We start from the raw sequence: 27,596 nt of genomic DNA, 5'->3' as shown, positions 1-27,596 counted from the left end.
CTAAGGACCATCTCTGGGCTCACATCCCTGGGATCACGGAGCCAGTCTGATTCCTCCCATTATGACAAGGCAACCTTAGTATTACCCCTGATTTAGCCCCAAGTCATTTCACTGGCTTCACATTGATCTTGGAAGCCTGCCATTTGAGATTCATTTCATAAGGCTAGAGACCCCCCACATGGGCCTTTTACCCAGGACAAAGCCCTCTGTGTAAGTAGGAGGAGTGAACTCTATCACCTCAGGATGAACTCTGCAATGAGCTTTTCTTCCTCTTTTTAAAGAAAGCCCAGAGGAGCCTGAGAAGTCTGACTCACTGTGAGAGGGAAGCAGGAAGAAACAAAAGAAAGGCTGATATAGTGTGTGGACATAAGCAACCTCATGAGACTATTAGCCCCTGAGGATATTTATGACATCTTTCAGTTCTTTGATTCTGCACCCAGAATAGGATCTGACAGAGCCAAGTTTGTCAAATAGACAGGTTCCAGGGTTCCACTTAATTTGTCTGAAGGAGACTGTGACTCACTTGGAAATAAAGAGAATTTGCATGGGGCCTGAAGGTAAATGAAAGATAAGTGTATTTAGATACAGAAATAAGGGTGAGGAAACTGCACTCAGCAGTTCTGAAGATGTGGGTGCCTCTCTTGGTAAATTCTAGAGCTCTCTCTAATTAGACTATAATAGACAGAAGGACTGTATGTAGCTCCAGTGAATCAGAAATGCAAGCAGGCATAATGCCATATACAGGAGGAGGAGCAGACATTATTGGTATGATTTAAAGAGCAGAAGAGACAGGAATAGCATTTTTGTTTCCAATAAATTGCCTTGACTTCCCTATTATATGCAACTACCAGAACTTCGAGGGTGTTTAAGTGTCTTGGAGGCAGACACAAATACCAGATTGCCCTAGTTCGTTGTAAGGAGGTTGCCTTAAGTCTGTTACACTATTCTTGCCCTGCTGAACTCAGGATGTGTACTAGAACGTGTCTGTTATTTACTGTCATCCCTTCTACTATCACGGGAATTTTGGAATGAACATCAAATCTCTTGCTTGCATCCTAGTTCTTGGTCCAAATATCCCAGGATTGAGTGATACAATCATTCAAAAGGTATTTAATGAGCATCTATTATGTGTCAAGAGTCATGCCAAGAACTGGGAATATGCAACAAAATTGACCTACTTCTCACCCTTATGGAATTTTGGGTCAAGTGGAAGAAAAGGAGGACCACAAAACATTTAGTGCTTTGAAGGGAGACCTAATTTAGATAGGGCAAGTGTTATGTCTTCTTTAAAGTGACATACACATTACAATGAGTTGGAGATGAATAGACAGAAAGTAGCCAAGAGAGCAGCATGTACAAACGTCCTGGGGCAAAAACGAGTTTTACACATGTGAAGAACTGAAAGAAAGCCAGAGTGACACCCACTATCGGGTACCATTCCAGGGGAAGTTTAGGGCCGGGGGCCCCCTACCTTTTGCCGAGTCCTTTGTGGAGGTCCAGCTCTTCTCTGTGTTAAGGCAGCCGCCAGCAGAGTGGCCTGTTGTTTCATTCTCCATTGTTCCTTTTCCCTAAACATGGTCCCTGCCATTAAAAATTTTAAAGGCAATTTCAGCAATCTAAGACATAGGCATTCCTAAAGCCCCTTCCTAAAGCCCCTTCCACCTTCTGCATTTTCCTCTGTGTATTAGAGGCCCTCTGACCAATAAGTCATATTAACCATCTTTAAATTCTCTGGGCCTTAGGGACTGTATCTGTATATGCCCATAGGCTTTAAAGATCCTCTCTAGAAATTCTGAAGGCTCCTCATTCCGTTTCTGCATTCCCTCCCGTGCTTCATTAAGGCTTCTTTGTTTCGGCCCTCTCTTCACAATCCTGCAAGAATGCAGTCTCGATAATGTCCAAGTTTGGGCCTATCCCCAGCATCACATCCCACTTAGGATGCACTGCTGGTTCAGCTGTGCTGGCAGCAGCCTGTATCGGGCCGCCAGGGGTTTCTGAATGAAGCTCACCTGCCTCCTCCCCAGCTCTACCCAGCACCATTCTACATGCTCCTGAAATGAGGAGGGTGGTTAATAAATTTTGAACACCGGCCCAGGTCGGGTTGTGGGTTGCAAGAAATCGATGAAAGAAAGTTTTCCATTGTCTTTGGGTCATCTCTATAAGTTGGCATATTTTTCTTGCAATTAAATAAATCTGAAGTTGAAAAAGGAGAATGGGCCCAGGTCAATCCCATCGGCTGCCCCATTTCAGCAATCACACCTCCAGTGGGGACTTGCCTTAAGGGATTTTGCCCCACCTGACAAGATCAAAAAACAAAACCCCGGGCCTTTAACCCAGGTAACTCAATGGCTGTAACCTTTTATATTGTCTGCCCACATCCCACCAGGTGGGTCTCCAACCCACGACCGGGTCAGGATCGCACAAACAACCTGGGCATAGGTGTGTTTCTTTAACGAGGTTACCCAAAAGACATCTTCCAAACCCAAACACCCAAAACCATTTTTTTTTTTTTTTTTTTTTTTTTTTTGCGGTACGCGGGCCTCTCACTGTTGTGGCCTCTCCCGTTGCGGAGCACAGGCTCCGGACGCGCAGGCTCAGCGGCCATGGCTCACAGGCCCAGCCGCTCTGCGGCATGTGGGATCTTCCCGGACCGGGGCACGAACCTGTGTCCCCTGCATCGGCAGGCGGACTCTCAACCACTGCGCCACCAGGGAAGCCCCCGAAACCATTTTTTCACTGCAAAACGAAACTAAGTGCTGAAGGTTGGTGGCACCTCCCCAGAGAAATCCCAAGGACGGTCCTATTACAAATGGACCAGGCAGCTGCTTGGATTCGTGCACAGGCTCTCAGCACCAGCAAGAGGCCAACAAACCAACAGGCAAAATTCCCATCTGAACTTACCTCCTGGTTGACCCACCAAAGTTGTTACTGAGCCAGGTTCATTTTTCAAGAGGCACAGCAAGCCAAAACGCTGAGTCACCAAGGCTCGAAGCAGAGGTTTTACTCCCAAGGCAGGCAAGAGAAGAAACCGGAGAACGAACCTCAAATCCACCTCTCAGAAGACAAGGGGCTGGGTTATTTATGGGATGACCAATAAAGAAGCAGGGAAGGCTGAGGCGTGGGGGGAGTGGGGAAAGGTGATTGGGAAAGGGTGCGCGATAATCGTGGTCCTGCACAGGTGTAGCTAAGCTACAGGCCTCTGTACGTTCAAAAGGTCACCCAGCGGACACTAGCACCTGCCCAGCTGGAGGGTCGATGGTGCTACCCTTAACTAGCTCAACTTGAACTATACACAGCTGAGACTCCAAGGTCCTGGAAAATAACTTAGGCAAACATCTTGTTTAGGCTAGGAGCTGCTTGGAGGACATGCAAGTGTTAAAACGACCTTGATTAATGAAGGCAAGTGAAATGGATTTGACTAATCATTACTCAGTTTCAGATAGAACCAGCGGAAAAATAAAAGCAAGGAAATGCGATGAGAAAAGCATGTAAATACATTTTCGAATATTATCTTTATCACACCACATATAAGCTCAAAAAAACATTTATTAATTGATGGTGGAATCATCACTAATTTGTGTCCAGAATTTGACATCCCCTACCCATACCCCATCTTGTAATCAGGGTGTCTAGAAAACCATTTTATTAGTTAAAATATTGCTTGGTTAGCATGAAAAAAAAATTCTTTTAAAGGTGAATAGTGTATACAGATCATTGAATAAGCCATGGGAAAGGCCTGCTGCACAGTCCTGGTCCCATGGCTAAGATAACTTTTCTATTGTTGACCCATCTATATTTCCTCTATTGGTGGATTTTCTTCTCTGACCCAGTTTTTCTCATTCAGGGCAATGATGGATATTCACTAAATCTTTCTCCCTGAGGCCAGAACACACCTCTGGTTGGTCTGAATTTTTCTTTCTGTATGTGTGGTATTATCAGTTAAAGTATTGTAAGGCTCTCTTTCTTTGAACTAGTCTGTCTTTTAATATTATGTGTTGAGCTAACCAAACTAAAAAATTATAAAGACACCATATCCAACCTAAATTCTAGTGGAAGCCATAATATAACAGACAACAGAAGACTGGATTATTTCATCCCTAGCTATTGCGACCTGGGTAGATACTGCTGTCAGGCAGGTGAAATAATAGTTACATGAGTTTTGGAGGAAGACTATAAACTCAATCCCATTGTAAAGTCATCTGTACTTGTGTCGGCTTAGGTATGTTAAAACTCCTCAAGGCTTAGTTTACTCACCTGTAAAATGGAAATAATTTACTGGCTACCTATCCTGTGATGGTTAATTTTATGTATCAACTTGACTGAGCCATAGGGATCCCAGTTATTTGGTCAAACGTTATTCTGCATATGTCTGTGAGGGTGTTTTTGGATGAGATTAACATTAAATTCAACAGACTGAGTAAAATAGATTGCCCTCCCTAATATGGGTGGCCCTCACCCAATCAATGGAAAGCTGAATAGAACAAAAAGTCCGACCTTCCTTTAAAAAGAGGGAACTCCTCCTGCCTAGCTGTTTGAGCTAAGACGTCTGTCTTTTCCTGCCTTCAGTCTCATACTGAAACATCGGCTCTCCTTGGATCTTGAGTCTGCCCGCTTTCGGACTGTAATTTACACTATTAACTATTGTGGTTCTCAGGACTTCAGACTCAGACTACAATTACAGCATCAGCTCTCCTGGGTCTCCAGATTGCAGGTTGCAGATCTGGGGACTTAGCCTCCATAACCGCCTGAGCCAATTCCTTATAATAAATTTCTTTCTCTCTCTGTATATTTATCTTGTTGCTTCTATTTTTCCAGAGAACCCTGACTGAGATTTTGGTACTGAGAGTGTTTCTAAAGAAACAGTTTTAAGGATGAATTTTCTGAATTGGTTCTGGCGTTTCTGGAACTGGCTCTTCAACCTGATTAGATTTAAAGTTGCTAATAACTCTATTTCAAGTAGTAAGGAGAATACTGATAGTCTACGGCATCACCTGGAAATGAAGATATGAAAAATATCACCACTGGATACTCCTCATCAACCTCTTATAAGAAGCAAAGAGGGACTTCCCTGGTGGTGCAGTGGTTAAAAATCCGCCTGCCAATGCAGGGGACATGGGTTCAAGTCCTGGTCCGGGAAGATCCCACACGCTGCAGAGCGACTAAGCCCACGTGCCACAACTACTGATCCTGTGCTCTAGAGCCCGCAAGCCACAACCACTGAGCCCGCATGCCACAACTACTGAAGCCCACGCACCTAGAGCCTGTGTTCCGCAACAAGAGAAGCCACTGCAATGAGAAGCCCAGTCACTGAAATGAAGAGTACTCCCTGCTCGCCACAACCAGAGAAAGCCCGCGCACAGCAACGAAGACCCAATGCAGCCAAAAATAAATAAATTAAATAAATTAAAAAAAAAAAAACTAAAAACAGAGCTACTATATGACCCAGCAATTCCACTCCTAGGTGTATACCTGGAGAAAACCATAATTCAAAAGGATGCATGCACCCCAATGTTCATTGCAGCACTATTCACAATAGCCAGGACCTGAAAGCAACCTAAATGTCCATCAACAGAGGAATGGATAAAGAAGATGTGGTACATGTATGCAATGGAATATTACTCAGCCATATAAAGGAACGAAATAGTGCCATTTGCAGAGACATGGATGGACCTAGAGATTGTCATACAGAGTGAAACAAGTCAAAGAGAAAAACAAATGTATAATATCACTTATATGTGGAATATAGAAAAATGGTACAGATGAACTTATTTGCAAAGCAGAAATAGAGTCACAGATGTAGAGAACAAACTTATGGTTACCAAGGGTGGGAACTGGGAGATTGGGATTGACATTTATACACTACTATGTATAAAACAGATAACTAATGAGAACCAAATGTATAGCACTGGGAACTCTACTCTATGCTCTGTGGTGACCTAAATGGGAAGGAAATCTTAAAAAGAGTGGATATATGTATACGAATGACTGATTCACTTTACTGCACAGCAGAAACTAACACAACATTGTAAAGCAACTATACTCCAATCAAAATTAATTTAAAAATAATAATTATTGGTTCCAAAAAAATTAATATGAAATTAATGGGGTTGTCATGGAGAAAAGATGTAATGCATGCTAAAGTTCTTGTCTGTTGGGGCAGAAAAGTAAATATACCGATTATATCTCTTACTTTTTTATTATGAAAAATTTGCAAGCATACATAAAAGTAGAGAAAACAAACTTCACTATACCGATCATCTGGATATAATAACTTTTCACATTTGCCAGATTCCTGTAGTATTTTAAAACAATCCCCAGATACTGCAACGCTTCACCTCTAAATATGTCAGTATGCATCTCTAAAAAGTTACTTTTTTACATAACCCCAATACCATTTTGACCCCTAACAAGATAACAATTTCATAGTATCGTTTAATATCCAGTCATATTCAGAGTTCTCTAATTATCCCCCAAATGTCTTTTTACAGTTACTTTGTTCAAACCAGGCCCACACATAGCATTTGGTTGATATGCCTCTTAAGTCCCTTTTAATTTTGAACAATCCCCCAGCTCACTCCAATGCAAAAAGGAAAGCAAAATCCCACAAAGTGAAAAATTCCATATTTTTTCATGCAATTAACTTGTGAAAAGAGACAAGGTGAGTTGGTAATTAACTTGTGAAGAGACCAGGTCATAGAATGATGGACAATCTCTGTTTGTCTCCTTGTAGCACCATTTAAGTTGTTCACTAACTACCACATTAGTAAGAAGTTTGATCTAAGGGCTTGATTAGCTTCAAGTTGAACAGTGTTGTTAGAAATAGTTCTAAGCAGTGCTGGGCGCTCCACATTACATCTTGTCATGAACCACAACAAGTCAAATTGACCATTTTTAGAGATGCTAAATTTGATCAGTGGGTTCAGGTGGAGACAATCTGACCCCTTCATTGCAAAGTGAGGTCCTTATAACCAGCAAGTTATCCACAGGATGATACTTTGTACTTTGGTAAAATTACTCTTGGGTTTAAGGGTGGGGGGAGGGAGGAAGCAAATCAGAAACTATTTAGACATTAACAAAATGAGAACACTGCATATCAAAAAGCCAGGAAAACACAAATATGGCAGAAGGAATGAACTTATTTCAAAGAAGCATACACTGATGAATCAGGAAAAATTAGATTTGACCAATAAACAACCCAAAAGCTATTCTAAGAAAAGCTTAATAAAATAGACAAATATTTAGCAAGTCAGACTGAAAGGAAAAGGAGAAAGCATGCAAATAAACAACAGGGGATATGTAAAAAATTATGAGAAAAATGTGTTCCAGAAAATAGGGGTGAAATTCTGAGAAAATATAAATGACTAGGTTGGCTTCAAAAGAAATTTTAAAGCCCAAACTAGTCAATATGAGAAACTGATCTAGTAGAATTAGATGAATAAGCAAAATTAGTCCATTAATGAATGCAATTCACCACATTAACAGATTATAGGAGAAAAGCATCATGAAAATGATAATAGCTAACTCTGATATAGAAATTGCTATGTGCCCGGTTCTCTTTTAATCACTTTAAATATAGCTCATTTAATTTCACTAAATGCTCCAAAGGCACTTGAGCATTTAGCCCCACTCCTGATTAAAATTATAAAAAAGAAATATATTTTAGGAATAAAAAGAAGCATCACTATTCTAAAAAAGAATTAACGTATCTACTGGAAATCTCTAGCAAGGATTACCCTTGATGGTGGCATCAGGAACTTTTCATATCAAATGTCAAATTCAACCCACAATGGTTTAAACAGAAAATGATTTCACAAGTGACTTCAAAGTTCCAGAACATTCGTCTAGATTGGCAATACCTGGATCCAAGGTTTCCCTTACCGGGGTACAAAAGGTTATTCAATTTGCAAGGGTATCACAATTTTGAAATAGCAACGTACCTGGTGCATATAAACCAAGATTCAATTTACAAAAATTCAAAGCACACACAATTTTGTCAGAAATATTTCAGATGCACCTGATTCTTTGACTTTGTCCAATTTCCTTCCAGTTGATTCAAGATGACTGTGAATCTAGAGAAATCAAGAGTCCCCTCCCCCACCCACATCCCTGCCTTATCCAATTTTTTTGTTTCTCCTCCCCTATCATCACCCTTAGAGTGTGCTTCTGCTCTGAACAAGGTGTTGCCTGAAGAATTTCTGGATCTCTCCCCAGGCGTGCTCCTGGGCTGCCGCGTGGCCCACAGGGTCCCCCCCCCAAAGCAGGGGGCAGAAGAGGCCGCGGCTCCAGGACGCATAGCACAGGGGCAAATAGGGCGGCTCTATGAGGTGGCCCGCCCCGGGGTAGAGCAGCATCCTTCCGTTGCTTCTGCCGTGCCTCCGCAGCTGGTCCAGGGCTTGCTCAGCGTACTCTCTGCTATTGAAGCATTCGTCATCCTCCCCTATAACGAAGAGGATCGCACCCTGGGCCTTTTCAATAGGAAGCACACTGTGTTGATTCAGTGCATCTCGGGGGTTCCCCTTGTAGTGACGGAGGCACAAAGCGCCCATGATGTTGAACTCCATGCGCTCCGGCAACGAGGGGATGGGTGTTATAACCAGATCCCGGTACTTGAGCGGAAATTCAAAGATGGCATTGCACCCATTGATGCAGACAGTGGCTGCCACCTCCTTCAGGTAGCAGGCCATGGCCAGCCCGATCTCTGCACCTTTGCTCACAGAGATTACTCCAATTCCTGGCTTTTGGATCTGAAGGAGAAAATAAAGGAAACCCATTACAGGACATTCTCTGAGAAGGAGCTCTCCTACAGGCCAGTAAGCTAGTATGATGGGAAGAGTTTGAAAATGTGGGGTGGGAGTCCTGGCACTAAGGTTTACCGGCTTTGCGACTGAGAGAGAATACTACCTACTTACCCTCCCTAAGCCTTACTGTCTTATGGGGGTGATAATATTACCTACCTTGTAGGACAGTTATGAAGATTAAGTGAAAAAATAGAAATTAAAACTCTTCACCCAAAGCAGAGCTCTATAAAGGCAAAAAGGGTCTAATACACCAGCAACATTAGACATCACAAGAGCAGAGGCAGGTAAGATTTTTGAAGAATCGAATTCTTCTCTCCAGCTAGTAAAAGAGGTGTCCCAGTTTCTTTCAAATATTAGGTAAGTGTAATTCATACTTAAACAGCATTTTACAGCTACAAAGGATTTGCATATTTGTTAAACCAAAGGCTAATCCTGGAAGGATTGGGAGTGTAAAGATGAAAGACTTAGATTCTGTAAAAAACTGAATGTCAGTTCCCAGTCCACTAGGAAAAGTAGTAGGTCACAGGAGGGAGTCCTTAACTTTGGGGTGGGCCCAGGGACCAGAGGGAAGGGAAGAAGTCTGAGGGATAAATGAGGAGAGGAAGGGCATTCTGGACAAACAATAGCAAATACATAGTGACCCTGTGTGTTAACTTTGCTCACAGTTGTATCCCCAGCACCTTTCTATCATCAGAATCAGCTGAAAAAAAAACTTTTAAAACTTGAGCTTTCTGAGATCCAGTTTTTTTGTTTGTTTGTTTTGTTTTGTTTTGTTTTGCGGTACGCGGGCCTCTCACTGTTGTGGCCTCTCCCGTCATGGAGCACAGGCTCCGGACGCGCAGGCCCAGCGGGGCACGAACCCGCGTCCCCTGCATTGGCAGACAGATGCTTAACCACTGCGCCACCAGGGAAGCCCCTAAGATCCAGTTTTTTGAGAGCTACTTCAGTAGGTCTGAGTGAGCCCAAGAATCTGATACTATAAAATATCCCCAAGGAAATCCAGTGTGCATCCACATCTGGGAACCATCCACGTGAGGAGTGGATTGGGAAGTGAGGGAGGAGGGCTATCAATGGAGACGGGAAATTGATTAATGCACTATTGCAGCATCACAGCTGAGCAATGATGAGGGACTAAAACAGCGGCAGGGAGGGGTGTGATGTACTGAGAAAGAAGCTAAAACACTTTGAGATGGGTTGAGGGTGTGGGGAAAGGAAGAGGGAAGAAACCAGATGGGCACAGGTGACAAGGTGGATTTATTGAGCATTTACTATATGCTTGGCCCTCCAACAAGAAAACGGGGATTCAGGAAGTGTAAGTCTCGCTCAAGGTTACAACAGTATCAAGGGGCAGAGGTGGGAATTGAACCTCTTCTGTGGAATCTGACTACAAGTTGAATTTTGGCAATTGCCCTTTCTCCTCATACAATGTCACAAATAGTTAAATTTGAAGTGGAAAAAAAAATTAACTTGAAAACATTTTACCTGGGATTTAATTCCTTCTAGGCAATCCTTTAAACACAGCCAAATATGCTTAGGAAAATCACGTGTATATTTGATTATGATGATGATAACACTGAAGATGAGGATACCGGTGATGCTCCAATAGCAAACATATCCTATCTCTTCTTGAGAAGAGTCAAGGCTCCAGGAGAGAACGATGTAAGTTGGGGAGTCAGGATGACTTAACGGTTTGGAGCAAAGACATTGCCCCAAGGGCTCTGTCACTTACTGGCCGTGGAGTGTTGGCCTCTTACTTAACTGAGATGGGTATGCCTTCTCATCTGAAAAATGAGGACCATGTCAAAAGTACTAACTTCGCACAGTAATTATGAGCATTAAATGAGATAGTGCATATAAAGTATTTAGCATAGAGTCTAACAAATAGTCGCTTAATAGAAACATTAGGTGATACGGTTGTTTTACCCTGTCAGGTTGAACTGTAAGAAATACCTGATATTTGAACATTTTTGAACTAGCAAATGAAGAGAATCATAATATACCCACCATTTATTGTCTTCTTTGTGCCAGTAAGCACTAAGCTGATCCTAACCAACTCAACAATCCTACAAGGTACGTATTATTATCTGCATTTTCACTCAACTGTGTGTGCCCAAGTCTAAACAGACTGGTGATATAGACAGAACGGACATTTGTGATTTTTGATTTTTTTGGCTATAATGTTGCCAGGTAAAATGAAAAGTATTTTAAATACCTTGGGATGAGCTAGTAGCAAGTTGGCAGCTTCCTCAAAATACTCCAGGTCCACCTCCTGCAACTGCTTGGGCAGGTCTGCGTAGGCAAAATATGCTAAGGCCAGCACTGCAAAGCCGTGGGCGGCCAGAAGACTGGCCCGATACTCAACTAGACCCCCGATGCCCCCAAACAAATCAATGAGTCCTGGGAAAGGGCCTGCCCCTAAGAGCAAGAAAAAAGAGGAGAGAATGAGATCACAAAGAGCAACAAGAGGGTCGAGTAGGTGCCAGCGAAAGTACAGGCTGAGCAGAATGAATTCCACCGTCACACACACAACGAAACGGCTTATTACTTTTAAAATATTGTGGGAAATACTAGTTTGCCAACAGTTTGATGCCCTTTGTTTTTGTTTTTATTTCCATGAACCATGTCTTCTAGATCATAAAAGATTAGTCTCACCTGGAGGGAGGAAAAGGGCTCCTCGCACACGACCTTCTTGGACCTGCACCCGCTGCATCTGAGGGCTGGAGAACCAACGCTGCACCACCTGGCTGGCCCTGGGCTGAACCTCCCCTGACTTTTGTAAGTAAACGGAGTCATATAGCTCCAGAGTGATCCAAAAGGGGCTGTTCATCACATCTTTCTTAATCTGCCTCTCAAAAGCCTTCTCAGGCTTCAGAGACCAGAAGAGGCCCATAGGGTGGACCCCCACGTAGTGGCCGCCCAAGGCAGGAGCCTGCTTCAGGTCCAGCTCACCAGCCTTGCTGGCCCTGTAGAAGGCTCTGGACTGGTACAGATTCCCCTTCTCATCCTTCATAGATGCCATGAGTGTCACCGTCTGCAGCGGGGGCAGGCCTGTCACTCGGATGTGCACGGGCTCATCCGCGAGGGCACTTGCCGGGGTGGCTGTCAGCTGGAACATTGGCAACCGGCAAAGGGACCAAGTGGTATTTCCTACCCTGCAGTGAAAGAGAAAACTCTGAGTTGGAGACTTCAGTTCCAAGGAAGAAGCCCAGACAAGGCTTATATTAGGTCTGGCCAAGGCAGATTTCTGGATACTAGTGCAAAATACACAGGACGTTTGGAGGAGGGAAAATAGGGTGTTGCAGACAGTACTCATTATTCTCATTTTACATATGAGGAAACAGGTTAAGTGACATGCTCAAAGTCTTGTAAATAATTAATAGTAGAACCTGAAATTCAAGCTAGGTCTGACACTACAGCCTCCTGTCTTATCCATTACAACACTGTAGGAAATCTTAGTTTTGTGGTTTTGAGTAAGTTGAGCTTCATATCTTCAGTTGAGATCATTCCCAGGTGACCTATTTCACTGGTGTTTGTTAGGATCCGAGGGGGTAATGCATGATTAAGGGTTTATTGGAAGGATCAGTGCTGCTTTTCAACTCCCATACCTACATAAACAAGAAACATGTTATGCTGTTCTTTCTTTCTTTTCTCTTTTTTCAGTTTCCAATCCCTCCCTGCCATTGTAAGACGGACTGCCAGCTCTTTTCAGAGTTCCCATTATTTGTTCTTTTTAAGGGAAAATAAAACTTCATGATCTGCTTTTGTGGCTTTCCAACAGAGTGATAAACATAAAATATTGTTTGTAGCAAAGAGAATGAAATATACATTTGATCAGCTATTTCATACTCTCCTCATTTTATGAGCAAAATTTGGGGGTACTCTCTCCCTCCTTCCTCCCTCTGTACATTCCTTCTTTCTTTACTTTCCCTCCTTTCTTCTATACCTCATTCCACAAGGGATTTGAACCTGCTTATAGATAAAGGAGGCATAAACAAATAAAAATAAAATAGGATCTGGGAAAATATGAAGTAGCATCAGAGACACTGAATGAATGACAGCCAAAGGAAAAAAGGCAATCCTCAGTTGTGTTGTTCTAATTAGTCTCATAGAAAGGGTTACCAGTTTCTCAAAGGAAAGGAAAAAGTGAGGCCTTTCCAATATTCTCCTAAAAGAAATTTCTCATATGAAACTTTGACATAGGTATGCATCATTTTTCCAACAGTATCTTCACACAAATGGTAGTAACAGGTGTTCTCTCAGAAAGCTTGATCCTCCAAGGGATCCTTGATTTTATTTTACAGAGGAATGCAAAGTGAAACCTTTGGGGTTTAGATTTGTGAGCAGAAAAGATTCTGGAGAAAATAAACAGGCTCTGGCAGTGCAGGGGCAGAAGAGGGGTTTTAATGCCCAGTTCTTCACTGTTGAAAGCAGGTCTTTGGAGGAAAGAGAGGGTCAAGGAAAAATGCATTTTGTGCTTCTTTTAAGAAAGTGATTTTCTGCAAAGGACGCACTCCCTCCCACCTGACCCCCATCAACAACCAGCATTACTGACCATTTCAAAACTCATGGTCAATAGAATAATTTGGAATAAATAGAATGATTGTGAATGTTTTCCCTCAATACCAGCAGAGTTCTTGGCAGAAGAAGGTGGCATCAATTCAAACTTCCTGGGTCTTTCATATGTATCAGGGAAATGGGACCTGTAATATGAATAAGAACACCCCACATCCCATGTGACATTTCAGTGCTCCCTTGGTATTTTCTGATCTGGTCCTTCCTATAACTCTCTGTATCTGCTCTTTCCTTCTTCCCAAAAAGAGATCATTAAGAAGGGGTACTTGCGTGCCCTATTCCACAAATTCTTCTTCCTTCTCAAAACTTCTATATAATTTATTGACTCGATATAGATTTGGTTTTCAAATTGAATTAATTTGAATTAATTAACCTAAGTATTCTCCTGCATTCCTGCGTGCATCCCGCATCTGGTCTTATTCTTCCAGGTGGACTGCAAATTCTTCAAGGGCAGCAACTATGTGTTAAAACTTTAGGAACCCTATTGATACTCATATAGTAAATTATACAATGTGCATGCTTCAGAGTTATGAAATTCATAACAGGGGCAGGAAAAAATAGCACCAAAAATGTAATTAAAATACTTTACTTACATAGTGCTTTTGTAATATAAAATATTAGAGTCTCTTCCCAAGTCAGGGTCCCTCTTTATCTGAGAACTGCTCCCTAAAGCCCAGAGATGGACCCTCAGCAGCTATGTTTATACCATGTGACCTCCACCCCGGGGGGCCGTTGCTGACAGGATCAGGACTGGACACCTGATTCAAGGTGTGCCAGGGATGTTCCCCCCTTGCCAGTTTGGAATGGAGACCCAGAGTCACCAGTCACTCTATCAAGGTAAGGACTAAAGGTGTAGCAAGAAGGCACCTAGGTAGCAAAATTTACTTGCATGACCAAGTCCCTGAAGTCCTGAAACTTTGCACTCCAGGTGCCCTCTTGCCTCAGCCTAGTCTTAGCCTTGGACTCTTTTTACGTGGCTGTATCCATAAAATTCAGAAGCTGTAACCAGATAATCACAGAAAGACAGTCTTGCAGTAGAGTACGGGAGTTTGAGGAAAGAGAGAAAGATACAGGGACAAAGAGAAATTAGATTGCTCCTATCCTGAGAAACCCCTGAAGAAAGAAAGGGTAGGTCATTTAGAAGGTCTGTGGTTATATAAATAAGTGTCAGAGAAAAGAGAGATGGAAGAAGATAGGTTTCAGAAGACTTCAGTCTTTGAAAGGAATCTATCTTAGAGCTAGAATTTTATTTTGGGGTCTCGGCACTTAGCTGACTATGCTTACTGTTTTGTCTCCTAATTTTTCTGGAGCTCCTGTTAAATGTGTTAAGTTATTGATTCTGACTTCTCAGAAATTCCCCATAATGGTCATTAGTATTCTATGTCTAGATTTTTGCCATTTGCACCAAGGTATATGCAAGGGGTTAGATTATAATGAAATTTCCTATAAGAAGCAGGCGTTCTCCCAAGAGCACGTGAAACAAAGAGAGAAAGAGAGAGAGAGGTCACTTGATGAGTCAACAGTGTGTGCTTGTGAATGGTGTGTCAGGTTTCCTGACCAAAGACTAGGAAGCAGCCACATGATCAGCAATCCCACAGTCACTGCCTTTGGAACATGGGCTAAACAAAGTCACTTTTCACAGGCTGACAAGATAGGGTGTGCCCGCATGAAGATCTGGTAGGGATCCAAGGCACAGTCTGACAGATTACCTCTTCAGAAGCTGGTTGTAAGTCTATCAGACCTCAGACTTATTCAAGCCTTGTGCCATCTGTTCTTTATATAACACCCCCTTATATATTCAAGAAACAAGAAAAATCCAGGATTTAAATACATACACATGGGGACTTCCCTGATGGTCTAGTGGTAAAGAATCCGCCTTCCAATGCAGGGGACATGGGTTCAATCCCTGGTTGGGGAACTAAGATCCCACATGCCACGGGGCAACTAAGCCCACACGCTACAACTTCTGAGCCTGGGAGACTCAACTAGAGAGCCTGCGTGCTGCAAACTACAGAGCCTATATGCCACAGCTAGAGAAGAGAAAAACCCGCATACCACAACTAGAGAGAAGCCTGAGCGCTGCAACAAAAGATCCCACCTGCTGCAACTAAGACCCAACGCAGCCAAAAATAAATAATACATACATACACTTGTACACACATACACACACACACACATACATGAAAGAAGATTTGATACCTATACACCAGGGATTCTCAACTGGGTTTCTGAGGAACTCAGAGGCTCTGCAAAATGTCACTAGGGTTTCCACAAGAGCTCTTAATTGGAAAAATGAGAAACAGTTTTTGAACTTCAAGTGTGATGTGATGATAGTGCATGCAATGATGGAGGGAGACAGTCACTGAGCTGTTCCTTTACATGTTGTTCAGCCCCATAGGGTGGTGTGTGAAAGGATCACATACAATTGGCTGAGACCATTCTCAGTTTGGGATGCAAGATTAGGGGAGGCTGTTGATGGCTAGTGGCGAGCTCGATGTGGAGAAGAGCATGGTGGGCTGATGTGTGCCTCTCCTTCCTGAATTACCTCCTCCAAACTCCCCTTATGCTCCGTGGACTGAGTTAAAGGAGTGAACAAACTCTATTGGTGTAATATGGAAGGAAAGTTGCATTCCGAAAAATGAATTTTTACACACTGTAGTCAGCTGCACCCTGACACTTTGTTATTTGTAAACATTGTGAAGTGTGGATAGTGTAAGAAGAGAATTTTCATACGGAATTTTTTTTAGGGAATTTTTCTCATTTTGTTACTTATTATGAAACTCTTTTATATTTCAGTAAGCATTCCAAATATGTCTGATGGTCCAATGGAGTGATAAATTTGAGGGTAAATTTAAAATGGGAAGAAGGGAATTGAAGGACTAGGGACAAAACTCAGAAGATTAGTGATGGAGAACTGCCATTTTCTGAGTCATTTGACAAGAGGCCACACATTGAAACACTCTGTCTTTACAGTGAAGCTACTTATCAGTGGAATTTACATCAGCTGGTAATACAAGTTGTCCTGTTGCATTGGGTATGGTCTTTAACAAACAACTAAAAAATGCAGCAATGGCTCCAGGAAAATGGAAAAGACAAATAAAATATCACAATTATTTGACAAGTAAAGGGGCTGGTAATTTTAAGTGGCCTTTGGAATTCAGCTCTCCCCTCGTTGCCCTTTTTTCTGTAACGGCAAACAACTATTGAGCACTTACTAATGGCTAGTCACTGGGTAATATGAATCCACATAGTAAAGTCTTTTCACTTTTCAGTACCCTTTTATGACCATTATTTCTCTTGACCCTTGCAAAAAACCTGTGGGAATAAAAAATTATTATTATCCTTACATTGTAAATTAGGAAATTGAGCTCAGCTAGTTAAATGACTTACCCAAGCTTGCCTATGTTGTTAATGATGAAGCAAGAATTTTAACCAGTACCGTCTGACCCTACATATAAACCTTACTTATCTTCCCCAGATGAGGGTAGACATATGAGAGCTCATTCTTTTCCTAGCCTCCCCCTCTTGTTTTTCTTTCCTACTTCTTCTTTGACCTTAACTTCATCTTTCCCTTTCCCTAACTCTGAAGCTTTTAGTTAAAATATATACCCTGGTGTACAGGGTGGCAGGACTAGTAATGGAATAGTAGGAGTAAACTTTAGTCCACAAACCCACATGTGCATGAAATGTAATTTTTTTTCTATTTTTCTAAATTCAGAGTAATTTCTATTTTGAGTCCTTGTTCCTCCAGATGGCAGAGATATAATCACAGAATTCAGAGCATCCTGCTTTTCCTGGGAGCTCAAGGAAGTTCCCTGTGACTGTGGCAGTGCTCAAAGACTTGGGGTTGGGAGACCCTATTCATATGTTACTATGCATTCTTCTAAACCTGTTTTACGATGGATACCAGTGGTTCCAAATTCAGATACCTATAGGGGCCAGGCAGGTAATATAAATTTGTAGATAATGGACAGAGATGAACAAAATGTAAGACTGCAGTGAACCTAAGACTACCTGCCCATCTAAGGCATTCAAATGTATTCTATTAAAAAAATGCACACACACAAAACTACCCAACAACAACCACCAACCAACCAAAGGAAAAAACAACCCAAGGCGTGGACCAAACGAAAGACACCAAATGAAATACACCCATTTGTGACTTCTGAAATTCACATCATCTATTAGGCTTTTTGCAACATAAAGGCCAGGAAAAAATTTTTGTTTTTCTCTTTCCTGAAGCAATAAGTATCAACTGATCTCCCTCTGGAGGAAGAAGGAAAACAAGGTCAAATAAAAATACAAGAATGTGGGGATGGGAAGTGGGAGTGAGGACTCAGCCATTCATATTTCCAGTGGTATATGGCAAGTTAACCCTGCCCTCAAACCTTCTCCTTGTCACCTCTCACCATGCTGAATCTTTACAATCTTTTCCTGCTTTCCCTGTATTCCATTTCTATTGTCTTATTCTAACTGAATCCCAACTAATCCACATACTGCTATAGGGATTAATATCTTTGTTAGTTGTTAAGGCTTATTGCCTGCCAGGGCCCATCCCTCACAGATTTTCAAAATAAGTTGTAAGAAGACTTAAAACTTATCCTGTTCAACACTCAATTGTCATTATCATCAATGAAGCACCTACACTGTGCGGGGACACCCAGATGAAGAGGGCTGTCCCTCCTCTGGGCTCTCTCTACACCATGTCTCCCAGAGCACTTAATTCTTGAACTTAATATTAATGAGTAATGTATGCTGTGTGTACTCTCTCCTGTTAGTTTGTAAATTTCTTGAAGGCAGGATCCTGTCTGATGTGTCTTTGTCACTTTCACTGCACAGGAGCTCTTCACATCCCATGTATTCATTAAATGATTGTGGATTTTCCTCTCCATTCCCATAAACTCTCATCCTTTTACCCAATTATTTCTCTCTCTTTACAGTTGCTTTTGCTCCCCAGTCTAATCTCGACAATGTTGTCAGACAGATCTTTATAAAACTCAAAAATAATCAATTTTCTCATCTGCTTTAAACTTCCAGTGGCAGCCAGATTCATTTGAGGATAAAGTCTAAATCTTTTGTCTTAGCACTTAAGACTCTTTGCAGGGGAATGGCTCTACCATAGCACCCTCGAGACCTTCCATGTTTCCACAGGAACAGCTTGAACCACCATATGACCTAAATCTGGGTGGAATGCCTTGTGATCCTCCCAGGAGCATGGCATGAGAAGCAGTCTTTACAAGAGGCTTCACAAGACAGTTTTCCCATCTGTCTCTCCCTATCTTGTGGGAGGCTGCCATGAGGCAGCTTTCCCATCCACCTCCCTGGTTCCAGAGAGGCATGGGACTCTCCATCTCATACTTACACCCCTTTAGGGCAGAGCTGCAGGCTCTAGGACCACTGAGTTGCAGTCTAGGATCAGCTCCTCAGCCACTGAATATCTCACAACTCTGTTGAAGACGTCTGGTTCCTTTTGCTTCAGTTCCATCCTTTTGGTGGGTGAGACAAGGACCCAGAGAGCTGCACCCTTGGCACCTCTTGCCTTCACTGCCTATATAAGTAATAAACTGTCTGAATCTAAAAGGGGCTCCTTATTTCTTTTCCAGCTGAACCTGTCAGTCTTGGACTTGGACTTCCCTTTGTGTTTGACACGCTTTATCATCTAATTCAATCAAAGCCTTTCACCACCACCCCCCAATCTATTTACTAGTCTAAGCAACCATCTCATTACAAACTAGCATAGGATATTGTCAAAATCTGCTTCTTTATCTGTCTCTCCCTTTTCTGCTCTATCCAATATAGTACCCACTAGCCATGTACAGCTATTTAAATTTCAATTCACTTAAAAATGCATGAAATTGACATTTAAAATTTAGCTTCTCATTCACACTAACCACATTTTAATTGCTCAGTAGCCACATGTTACTAGTGGCTACTGTATTGGACCATGTAGCTATAGAATATTCCCATCACCACAGAATATCCTACTGGACAGCACTACTCTGGATTGTAAAGTATTCCTCACGGGCAAGAATTATACCTTGTTCAACACTCTACTTCTCAGTTCCTAGAACAGTGCCAGTACATAGTGATCGCTCAGTAAATGTTTGAGGAATGAAGTGAAAGAATAAATGATAGATAAAAAAGCACACAAAAAAAAGTTGAGTGACATATCTCAGAGAGAGTGTGAAGACAGAACAGAAGCCCAGTTGAATATTTATAGGCTACTTCTGAAGATGGAAAATTCCTCAAAATCCAATGGGATACAATTTCCAGGGTTCCTCACGTCTTTGCAGCAGAAGGCAGGACTGTCCATGAAACAGTTAATGTACACTGCAGACTGTCAGTGAAACCAAAGATAGAAAGCAGCCAGAGGGCAAGAAACAAGAACTCAGCTGCCTCTCACAGGCATAGCCTCCTGGTGGCTGGAGAGGGAGCCCTCAGCAAAATGGAAGCAATCTGATAGGGTCTGATAGCTGATAGCTGCATTGTTGAGCACGTTTCAGACCCCCCCAGAGTCCCAGGGGGAAGGATGGGGATCACGCCTGCACCACTGGGAGACCTTGACCTGTTAGAGGAAGGGCAGTCAAGAACTGGCGGGACATCAACACATCAGAAGGCAGGAAACAAAGAATAAAAGAGAGCGAAAGGTCCCGTGGAAGTTAAAATTACCATATTACCAATCAAGAAACAAAAATTCCATTTCCTTTAGGATCCTGTTGCTTTTCTTCCTTCATCACAGCACTTCCTCCTCCCAATAAAGCCCAGAGAAAAATTCTTTGAGTCAAGAAACATCTCTCCAGGGACTTCCCTGGTGACGCAGTGGTTAAGAATCCGCCTGCCAGTGCAGGGGACACGGGTTCAAGCCCTGGTCCGGGAAGATCCCACATGCCACAAAGCAACTAAGCCCATGCGCCATAACTACTGAGCCTGCGCTCTAGAGCCCGTAAGCCACTACTGAACCCACGCACCTAGAGCCCGTGCTCCGCAACAAGAAAAGCCACTGCAATGAGAAGCCCGCGCACCACAACGAAGAGCAGCCCCTGCTCACCGCAACTAGAGAAAGCCTGCACACAGCAACGAAGACCCAAAGCAGCCAAAAATTAATTAATTAAATGTAAATAAAAAACAATCTCTTCATTGGTCACATTAGGCTGGACCCTGACTTTTGCAGCCAAGTGTGCATTTCACCTCCAAAATAGTCTCTAAACAGTCTTCTGGTTAGGTTTATGCATCTGACATAAATCAGCGTTTGAACAATAAACTACCTGGGATAGTAATTTCTGGTTCTTCAGAGAACTGTGCTACCCACTGAGGTGAGCGAAACATACACAGAAAGACAAAGCAGCCTTCCCCGGTTCCCTGCTGCTGAAATCAGAAAGCAGACCTTTTCTACTTGGCCACGACAGCCCTGACTCACCCTGAATTCGGCTGCAGGAAGCAGTCTGGAGCGGGATGGCTTACTGAGCCGGCTAGAAGCACTGGACACTTGCCTATTGCTTGCTAATTTAGATCGTTCAAAATACCCCAGCCTACTGTTCAAAGTTGAGATTGTCTCCATAGAAACCATCAGCTGCTCCTTTTTTTTTTTTTTTTTAAGTTCCCAGGGACAGGGCTACGAGCACGTGCTGCCACAGGGTCTGGGCAGAGGCTCTGTTTAGCTGGTGTGCCTTTCAATCCAGGTGTTTCATAAAGGAATGTTTTATTTCATCACATAGGTCTGGTTTCTACACCTCTTCCCTGGACTCCTCCTCTCAACTCCTGGCTCTCTTCTCCTTTGCTTCAATTCCGTCTCTATCTCCTCCTCTAAGTCAGTGGTCTCTTAGGCAGCTGCCTTTTTAGTGGTTTCTAAGATGAGTCCCAAATATCCATCTTCAGAGTGGTGCGGGTTTCAGACTCATCTGACAAGTCTGTTAAATAAAGATTCCCAGGCCCCTCAGCTGGAGATTCTGACTTGATAAGTTTGGGGTAAGTTTCTGGGATCTGTACTTTTAAAAGCAGATTCTAAAGCATAGCCCAGTTTGCAAACCACTCTTCAAAGGGACAGCAAAAGCCCTCCCCATGCAAAAATGCCTCCTCAGGACCAGAACCTCTGAAATCTGTCCTATTGTTAATCCCATCAGTCAGTGCCCATTGTCAAAATATACAAGTGATCCAAGCTACAAATTGCAGACTGTGCGTCCAGGTTGTGAACTCCTTGAGGGAAGGTACCATGTCTTTTAATTTTTGCATCTCTTGCAGCCAGTGGGGTGTAGCTGGCCTCTGGAATCAGAAAGACTTAGATTGGAATCCTGATTCCTTTACATCTGTCATTGTGACTGACCTCAAGCAAATTACTTACCTTTCCTTGGGCTTCTGCTTTCTAACTTGTGAAATGGGAATGGTACAATAAAATGTATTAAAAGTGAAGTATAAGCCTTGAGGAGAAGGGGCCAATATTGGAAGTCATGGGCAGATTGGAATGTCTGGGAGAAGAGGAGGCTGTTTTAGCACACAGCTCTTACACAGGATGAGAGGTACCTTGGCAGGCTAGCAAGGCTCCCAGCTTAGTGACTAATTCCTAGGACTTGATCCAAGGATGGGAGGTGGGCTGGGGAGGAACGCAGCAGAAATAGTGTTGTTTTTACTAAGACTCTAAGAGAAGCACAGGAAAGGGTGCTCCAGCATCCAGGCAATAAAGTGAGATGCATGCTAAGCTGGCACAGAGTCAGACCTTCTTCACTCTGCTGCCTAGAACAGAAGACACCAGGGACCTGGCACTCCATGGACCCTCAAAGAATGTAGCAAATTAAGAGCGGGGACATTGGTGGGAACACTGGACAGTAAGGTGCTAACCATGTACAAGGGAGGCATTAGCAGTTGTCAGTAGCAGGTGTGAACCATGCAGAAAAGATTGAATTCCTCTGAGGAAGAAGGAATCTGCCTCCAGCCTGCCTTCAGACCCAAGACTGTAACATCAACTCTTCCCTGGGTCTCCAGCTTGCTGACCCACCCTGCAGATTTCCAGTCCCCACAATCGCATGAGTCAAATCCTTAAAATATCTGTCCCTCTGTCTCTGTCTCTCTTTCTCTCTCTCTCCCTCTCTGTCTCTGTCTCTACGATTATATCAATATATAATTTTAGGGTAGAATTTAACTGACATAAGGCAGATTAACAGGAGAAAAGCATACACATTTATTTAGTGTAAGCTTTATGTGACACAGGAGCCCTCACAAGGAATGAAGACCCAAAGCAATGGCAAAACCTACCTGTTTTATATTAGATTGAACAAAGAGAGGCAATTGTGGAAAAGTAATTACACTATGTGGGGAGCCTAAAGGAAGATAAGAATTGTTTTTAACAAGGTCTATTTGTATAGAATTATCTCAGTCTCAATTTCTTGTCCTTGATGATAAGAATGTTTCTTTCCTTCTGGTGTAGGGAGGACACCTTCCATCTGGGAGTTTTATCTCCTGCTTTTAGGAAGAAAAGGGGGAGGGTCAGAGGGGCTCTCTTGCAGCTGCTGTTTTTCTAAAGTGCTAGTATTTTTATGGCAAAGAGGCCTATTTTGGGATGATATATTCTGGTTTCCTTAGAAGGAGAGGAAAGAAAAGCAGCAAAAATAAGTGATTATGGAATGAAGACTATTCTGGTGGGTGAAAGTCACCAGGTGTACTTAAGGGATTTCATTGAACTTCCACAGAGCTGCAGCACAATCAGTGGAAAACTGTGACTCCCTTTCAGTGACAGACCTAACAATATTTCTAATCATCATTAGAACCTAAAAAAATGTACTCCCTAAATAGGAGTAAATATAGAAATGGAAGTGTTTCTAGCTCTCCGGAGACAAAAACAGTGCTAGTGAATACAGCAAAACATATTTCAAATTTCCTTAGAATTTAACAGCCTATGGGGAAAAAATCTCAACATAGTGTAACAGAGAAAATTTAGGGCTACATCCCCAGGTTCTGATCCCAGCACTGCTCTTAATTCATTGTAAAAATTTCTCCAAGACTCTATTACTTAGCTGTAACATGAGAAGGCTAACATACTGATGTATTCCAAATACTGATGTATTCCAAAATATTTCAGTCATTAAGTAGCATCTGCATAAGTTCAGCTGTATCTGTGTACACCCTGACTTATTACTTACAAGGAAAAATCTTTACTAATACCTCCCAATTTGTTTATATTCTCAGTAATTGTTTTGTTCTTCCTCTGAAGCTTTATTACATTAAGGCTAGACCCTGGACCTGTTGTGCTAGGGGAGAAGGCATCCCTGCCTAGAAAAAAGGTCTAGGCCTTGACCAAAAGTGGGAATGAATTACAAGAAACTGGAAACCCCAGAGGAAGATTTTGTCCTGCTTCCTGTTTGGAGTTCTGGAAAGTAGAGTAAAACAGGATGTTGTGTGTTTAAGCAGAGAGAGATGCAAAGACAGCACACATAAGTTTCTCTTTGCACTCCTGTTGTGTGAAAGGGTTCAGGAAGTCCCCATATTCTCACAATGATGGGCATGGAAAGCAGCTAAGAGTTGAAGGCCAGCAAACCTCCCTGGGGACCATTATGACAATGTGTGAGGTGACTCTTTAGCACAGGGTATGGGGTATGTAGCTCTACCAGGGATCTATAAAGGACACAGGTGACACTCAGGGAATTTTGAAGGACAATGAAGGACAAGTGGGGCAAACCCAGAGGATTTGAGTAGTTTCACCACCTGAGCCAGAGGGTGAGAGTGAGTTTGCCACCTGGCCTTGACCATTCTGAGAGAACAACCATGAGTTATGAATGCATACACACAAAAGGTCAATGCCTGGAGACCAGATGAGTTACACTTCCACCAGGTTAGAGAAGCTGGCCAAGAATAGTTATTTGATCTAGCGTTCCTGCCACACACCCTTGCCCTGAGATTATACAAGCCCTCTTGCACCCAGATTTGGAAAAGAGGGTACAGGGTATCTTTGAAGGAAATAGAAACATTTCTGCTAATATCTGAACTTCAAATTAATTATTTACCTGAACATGGGCTGTATGAAACAAGAAAAGATTAAGATACCTTTAATGAGCTGGTTTATGTTTTCTTTCCCTTCCATCATCATTGGAAACAGGTGTTTGAAAGGAAGCCTGATTCTATTACAGAAAATTAAAGAGAAGGCAGGATCAGTGGTGGCATAGGAAAACCCTAGCTCACCTACAAAACTACAACTACATGTAGAACAACTCTCTCCAAAAATGACCTGAAGCCTAGTAGAATAGCTCTTCTACAACTGAGGATATAAAGACAACAACCACACTGAGACTGGCAGGAGAAGAGAAGCAATCTACTCAGGACCCATACCACCAGTGGGCAACTCAGAAGAGGAGGGGGAAACCACAAACGGGAATCCTGCCTGAGGAGCAAGGGGTTCAAGCCCCACATTGGGGTCTAGCACTGAGACAGCAATCCTCCTTGTCTGGTTTTGAAAAGCAGTGAGGCTTTTTGAAGGGCTGTAGGAAACCAAGACTGCTTTTAAAGGGCATGTACACAGACTTGCTTGCTCCCAATCCCAGCACAGAAGCAGCACATTGAAAAGTGCCTGGTGCTCTGGCTGGCCTGCCAAGACAGCCCCAGCACACACCCCAGCCCACACCAGTCTCCAGCTCCAGCCCCTCCAATTCCTGTCCTGCCCCCCGTCGAGTTGATGGCCACCAGCACACCCCAGGAGATGCTGCAGCTTGCACTGGGCTCTAGCTCTAGCTGCCCCCTGGCTCCAGTCCACCCTGGCCAAGGTGGCAGCCACCAGTGCAACTCAGGAGAAGCCCTGGCCCATGCCAGGCTCCAGCTCTACCCCCCATCCCCCAGGCTCCAGCCCACCCCCACCAAGGTGATGGATTCAGTGTGCCCCAGAAAAAGCTCTGGCCCATGCTTGCTTCAGATCAAGCTCTCCCACCAAAGTCACTGGGCACATACAGACTGCATAGAGATGCTCCCACACAAGAACACACCTTCAAGACCAAGAGAGGTATCTGTTTCACCTAATTTCATAGAGACAAATAGAGAAATTCAAACAAAATGAGAAAACACAAGAATATGTTCCAAACCAAAGAACACAATAAAATCCAGGGGGGAAAAGAAAATCCTAATGAAACGGAGAAAAGTAATTTACCTGATTAAATCAAAAAAATAGTCATGGGGGCTTCCCTGGTGGCGCAGTGGTTGAGAGTCCGCCTGCCGATGCAGGGGACACGGGTTCGTGCCCCAGTCCGGGAAGATCCCACATGCCGCGGAGCGGCTGGGCCCGTGAGCCATGGCCGCTGAGCCTGCGCGAATGGAGCATGTGCTCCGCAACGGGAGAGGCCACAACAGTGAAAGGGGCCCGTGTACCATAAAAAAAAAAAAAAAAAAAAGTCATAAAAATGCTCACCAAACTCGAGAAAAGAATAGGAGAACTTCAACAAAGAACTAGAAAATATTATAAAGAGCCAACCAGAACTGAAGAATACAATAAATGAAATGAAAAATACGCTAGAGGAAATTAACAGCAGATTAGGTGTTACAGAAGAATGCAAAAGTGACCTGGAAGACAGAATAATGGAAATCACCCAATCAGAAAAGAAAAAAGAAAAAATGTTTTTAATGAGGATACATTAAGGGACCTCTGGGACAACATCAAACATGCTAATGTTTGCATTATAGAGATCCCAGAAAAAGAAGAAACAAAGGGCAGAAAATGAAATTTATGAAATATTGGCTAAAAACTTTTCTAACTTGAAGAAGGAAACAGGTATCAAGTTCCAAGATCACAGAAAGGCCCAAACAAGATAAGCCCAAAGAGACCCACATCAAGGCATATTACAATCAAAACGGCAAAAATTAATGATAAAGGTAGAACTCCCAAGGCAGCAAGAGAAAAACAAAGGGCCACATACTAAGAGAATCCCCATAAGGCTGTCAGCTGACTTTTCAGCAGAAACTGTGCTGGCCAGAAAGGAGTGGCTGATATATTTAAAGTGCTGAAACGAAAAAACTTAAAACCAAGGATATTCTACCTGGCAGGGTTATCATTCAGAATTGAAGGAGAGAGAGAGTTTTGCAGACAAGCAAAAACTAAGAGTTCATCACCACTAAACCAGCCTTAAAAGCAAGGTTAAAGGGTCTTCCTTAAGTTGGGGGGGGGGGGGTGCACAGGGAAAGCCATAACAAGAAATAAGAAAATATATGAAGGAAAAAATCTCTCTGGTAAAGGTAAATATATAATAAAGACATCAGATCAACCACTTTAAAGATCTAGGACAAAGGTTAGAAGACAAAATTGTAAAATCAACTATAACTAAAAGAAGCAATTAAGGGATTCATATAAATATGTAAAATATGAAATCAAAAACATAAAACATGGTGTTGAGGAGTAAAATATAGAGATTTTAGAATGTGTTTGAACTTAATGACTATCAGTTTAATACACGCACACACACACAGACACACACACACATGTCTCATGGTAACCACACAACAAAAACCAGTAATAGTTACAAAAACAAAAAGAAACCACAAACAAAACACTAAAGAAAATCAAACCACAAGGGAAGAGACTAGAAGTAATGAACTACAAATACAACCATAAAACAAGTAATAAAATGACAATTAGTACATACCTATCAAAAATCACTTTAAATGTAAATGGACTAAATGCTCCAATCAAAAGACTTAGGGTAGCTAAATGGATTAAAAAAATAAAACCCATTTATATGCTGTCTACAAGAGACTCACTTCAGAGATGAAGGTACACACAGACTGAAAGTTAAAGGATGGGAAAAAAATACTCCATGCAAATGAAAACGAAAATAAATCTCCAGTAGCAATACTCCTATCAGATAAAACAGACTTTAAAATAAAGTATATAACAAAAGACAAAAAAGGCCATTATATAATGATAAAAGGGTCAATCCAAGAAGAGGATATAACATTCATAAACATAGATGTATCTAAGATAGGAGCACCTAAATATATAAAGCAAATATTAACAGACATAAAGGGAGAAACCGACAATAATACAATAATAGTAGGGGACTTTAATACCCCACTTACATCAATGGATAGATCATCCAGACAGAAGGGAAATAATGGTCTTAAATGACACATTAGACCAGATGGACTCAACAGATATCTACAAAACATTCCAGCCAAAAAAAAGCAGAGTACACGTTCTTTTCAAGTGCACATTCTCTAGGCTAGATCACATGCTAGGCAGCAAAATAACTCTCAATACATTTA

General features: G+C 42.4%; 1 protein-coding gene across 1 annotated transcript; it reads right to left on the bottom strand.

Moving 5' to 3' along the window:
* Nucleotides 1-6,169: 6,169 nt before the first annotated feature.
* Nucleotides 6,170-20,912, bottom strand: LOC309824316 (acyl-coenzyme A amino acid N-acyltransferase 2-like). The gene is made up of 4 exons (XM_082657126.1): nucleotides 20,788-20,912; nucleotides 11,451-11,950; nucleotides 11,011-11,213; nucleotides 6,170-8,744 (listed from the first exon to the last, which is right to left on the bottom strand). The coding sequence occupies exons 2-4, from the start codon at nucleotides 11,911-11,913 to the stop codon at nucleotides 8,151-8,153; spliced, it is 1,260 nt and encodes a 419-aa protein (XP_082513252.1). The 5' UTR covers nucleotides 11,914-11,950; nucleotides 20,788-20,912; the 3' UTR covers nucleotides 6,170-8,150.
* Between the last annotated feature and the right edge of the window lie 6,684 nt (nucleotides 20,913-27,596).

This window comes from Grampus griseus (genome assembly GCF_964374135.1).
Source record: "Grampus griseus genome assembly, chromosome: 6".
In the NCBI taxonomy this organism is placed as follows: Eukaryota; Metazoa; Chordata; class Mammalia; order Artiodactyla; family Delphinidae; genus Grampus; species Grampus griseus.
Note: the sequence above shows the minus strand (reverse complement) of the source record. Positions and strands in the feature narration are given on the sequence as shown.

Coding starts and splice junctions, on each gene's coding strand:
- LOC309824316 (XM_082657126.1), bottom strand. CDS start 11,913: ATGTTCCAGCTGACAGCCACCCCGGCAAGTGCCCTCGCGGATGAGCCC. Junction 11,214..11,450: donor AGCCCTTTTCCTCCCTCCAG/GTGAGACTAATC, acceptor TCTTGCTCTTAG/GGGCAGGCCCTTTCCCAGGA. Junction 8,745..11,010: donor TGCTACTAGCTCATCCCAAG/GTATTTAAAATA, acceptor TTTCTCCTTCAG/ATCCAAAAGCCAGGAATTGG.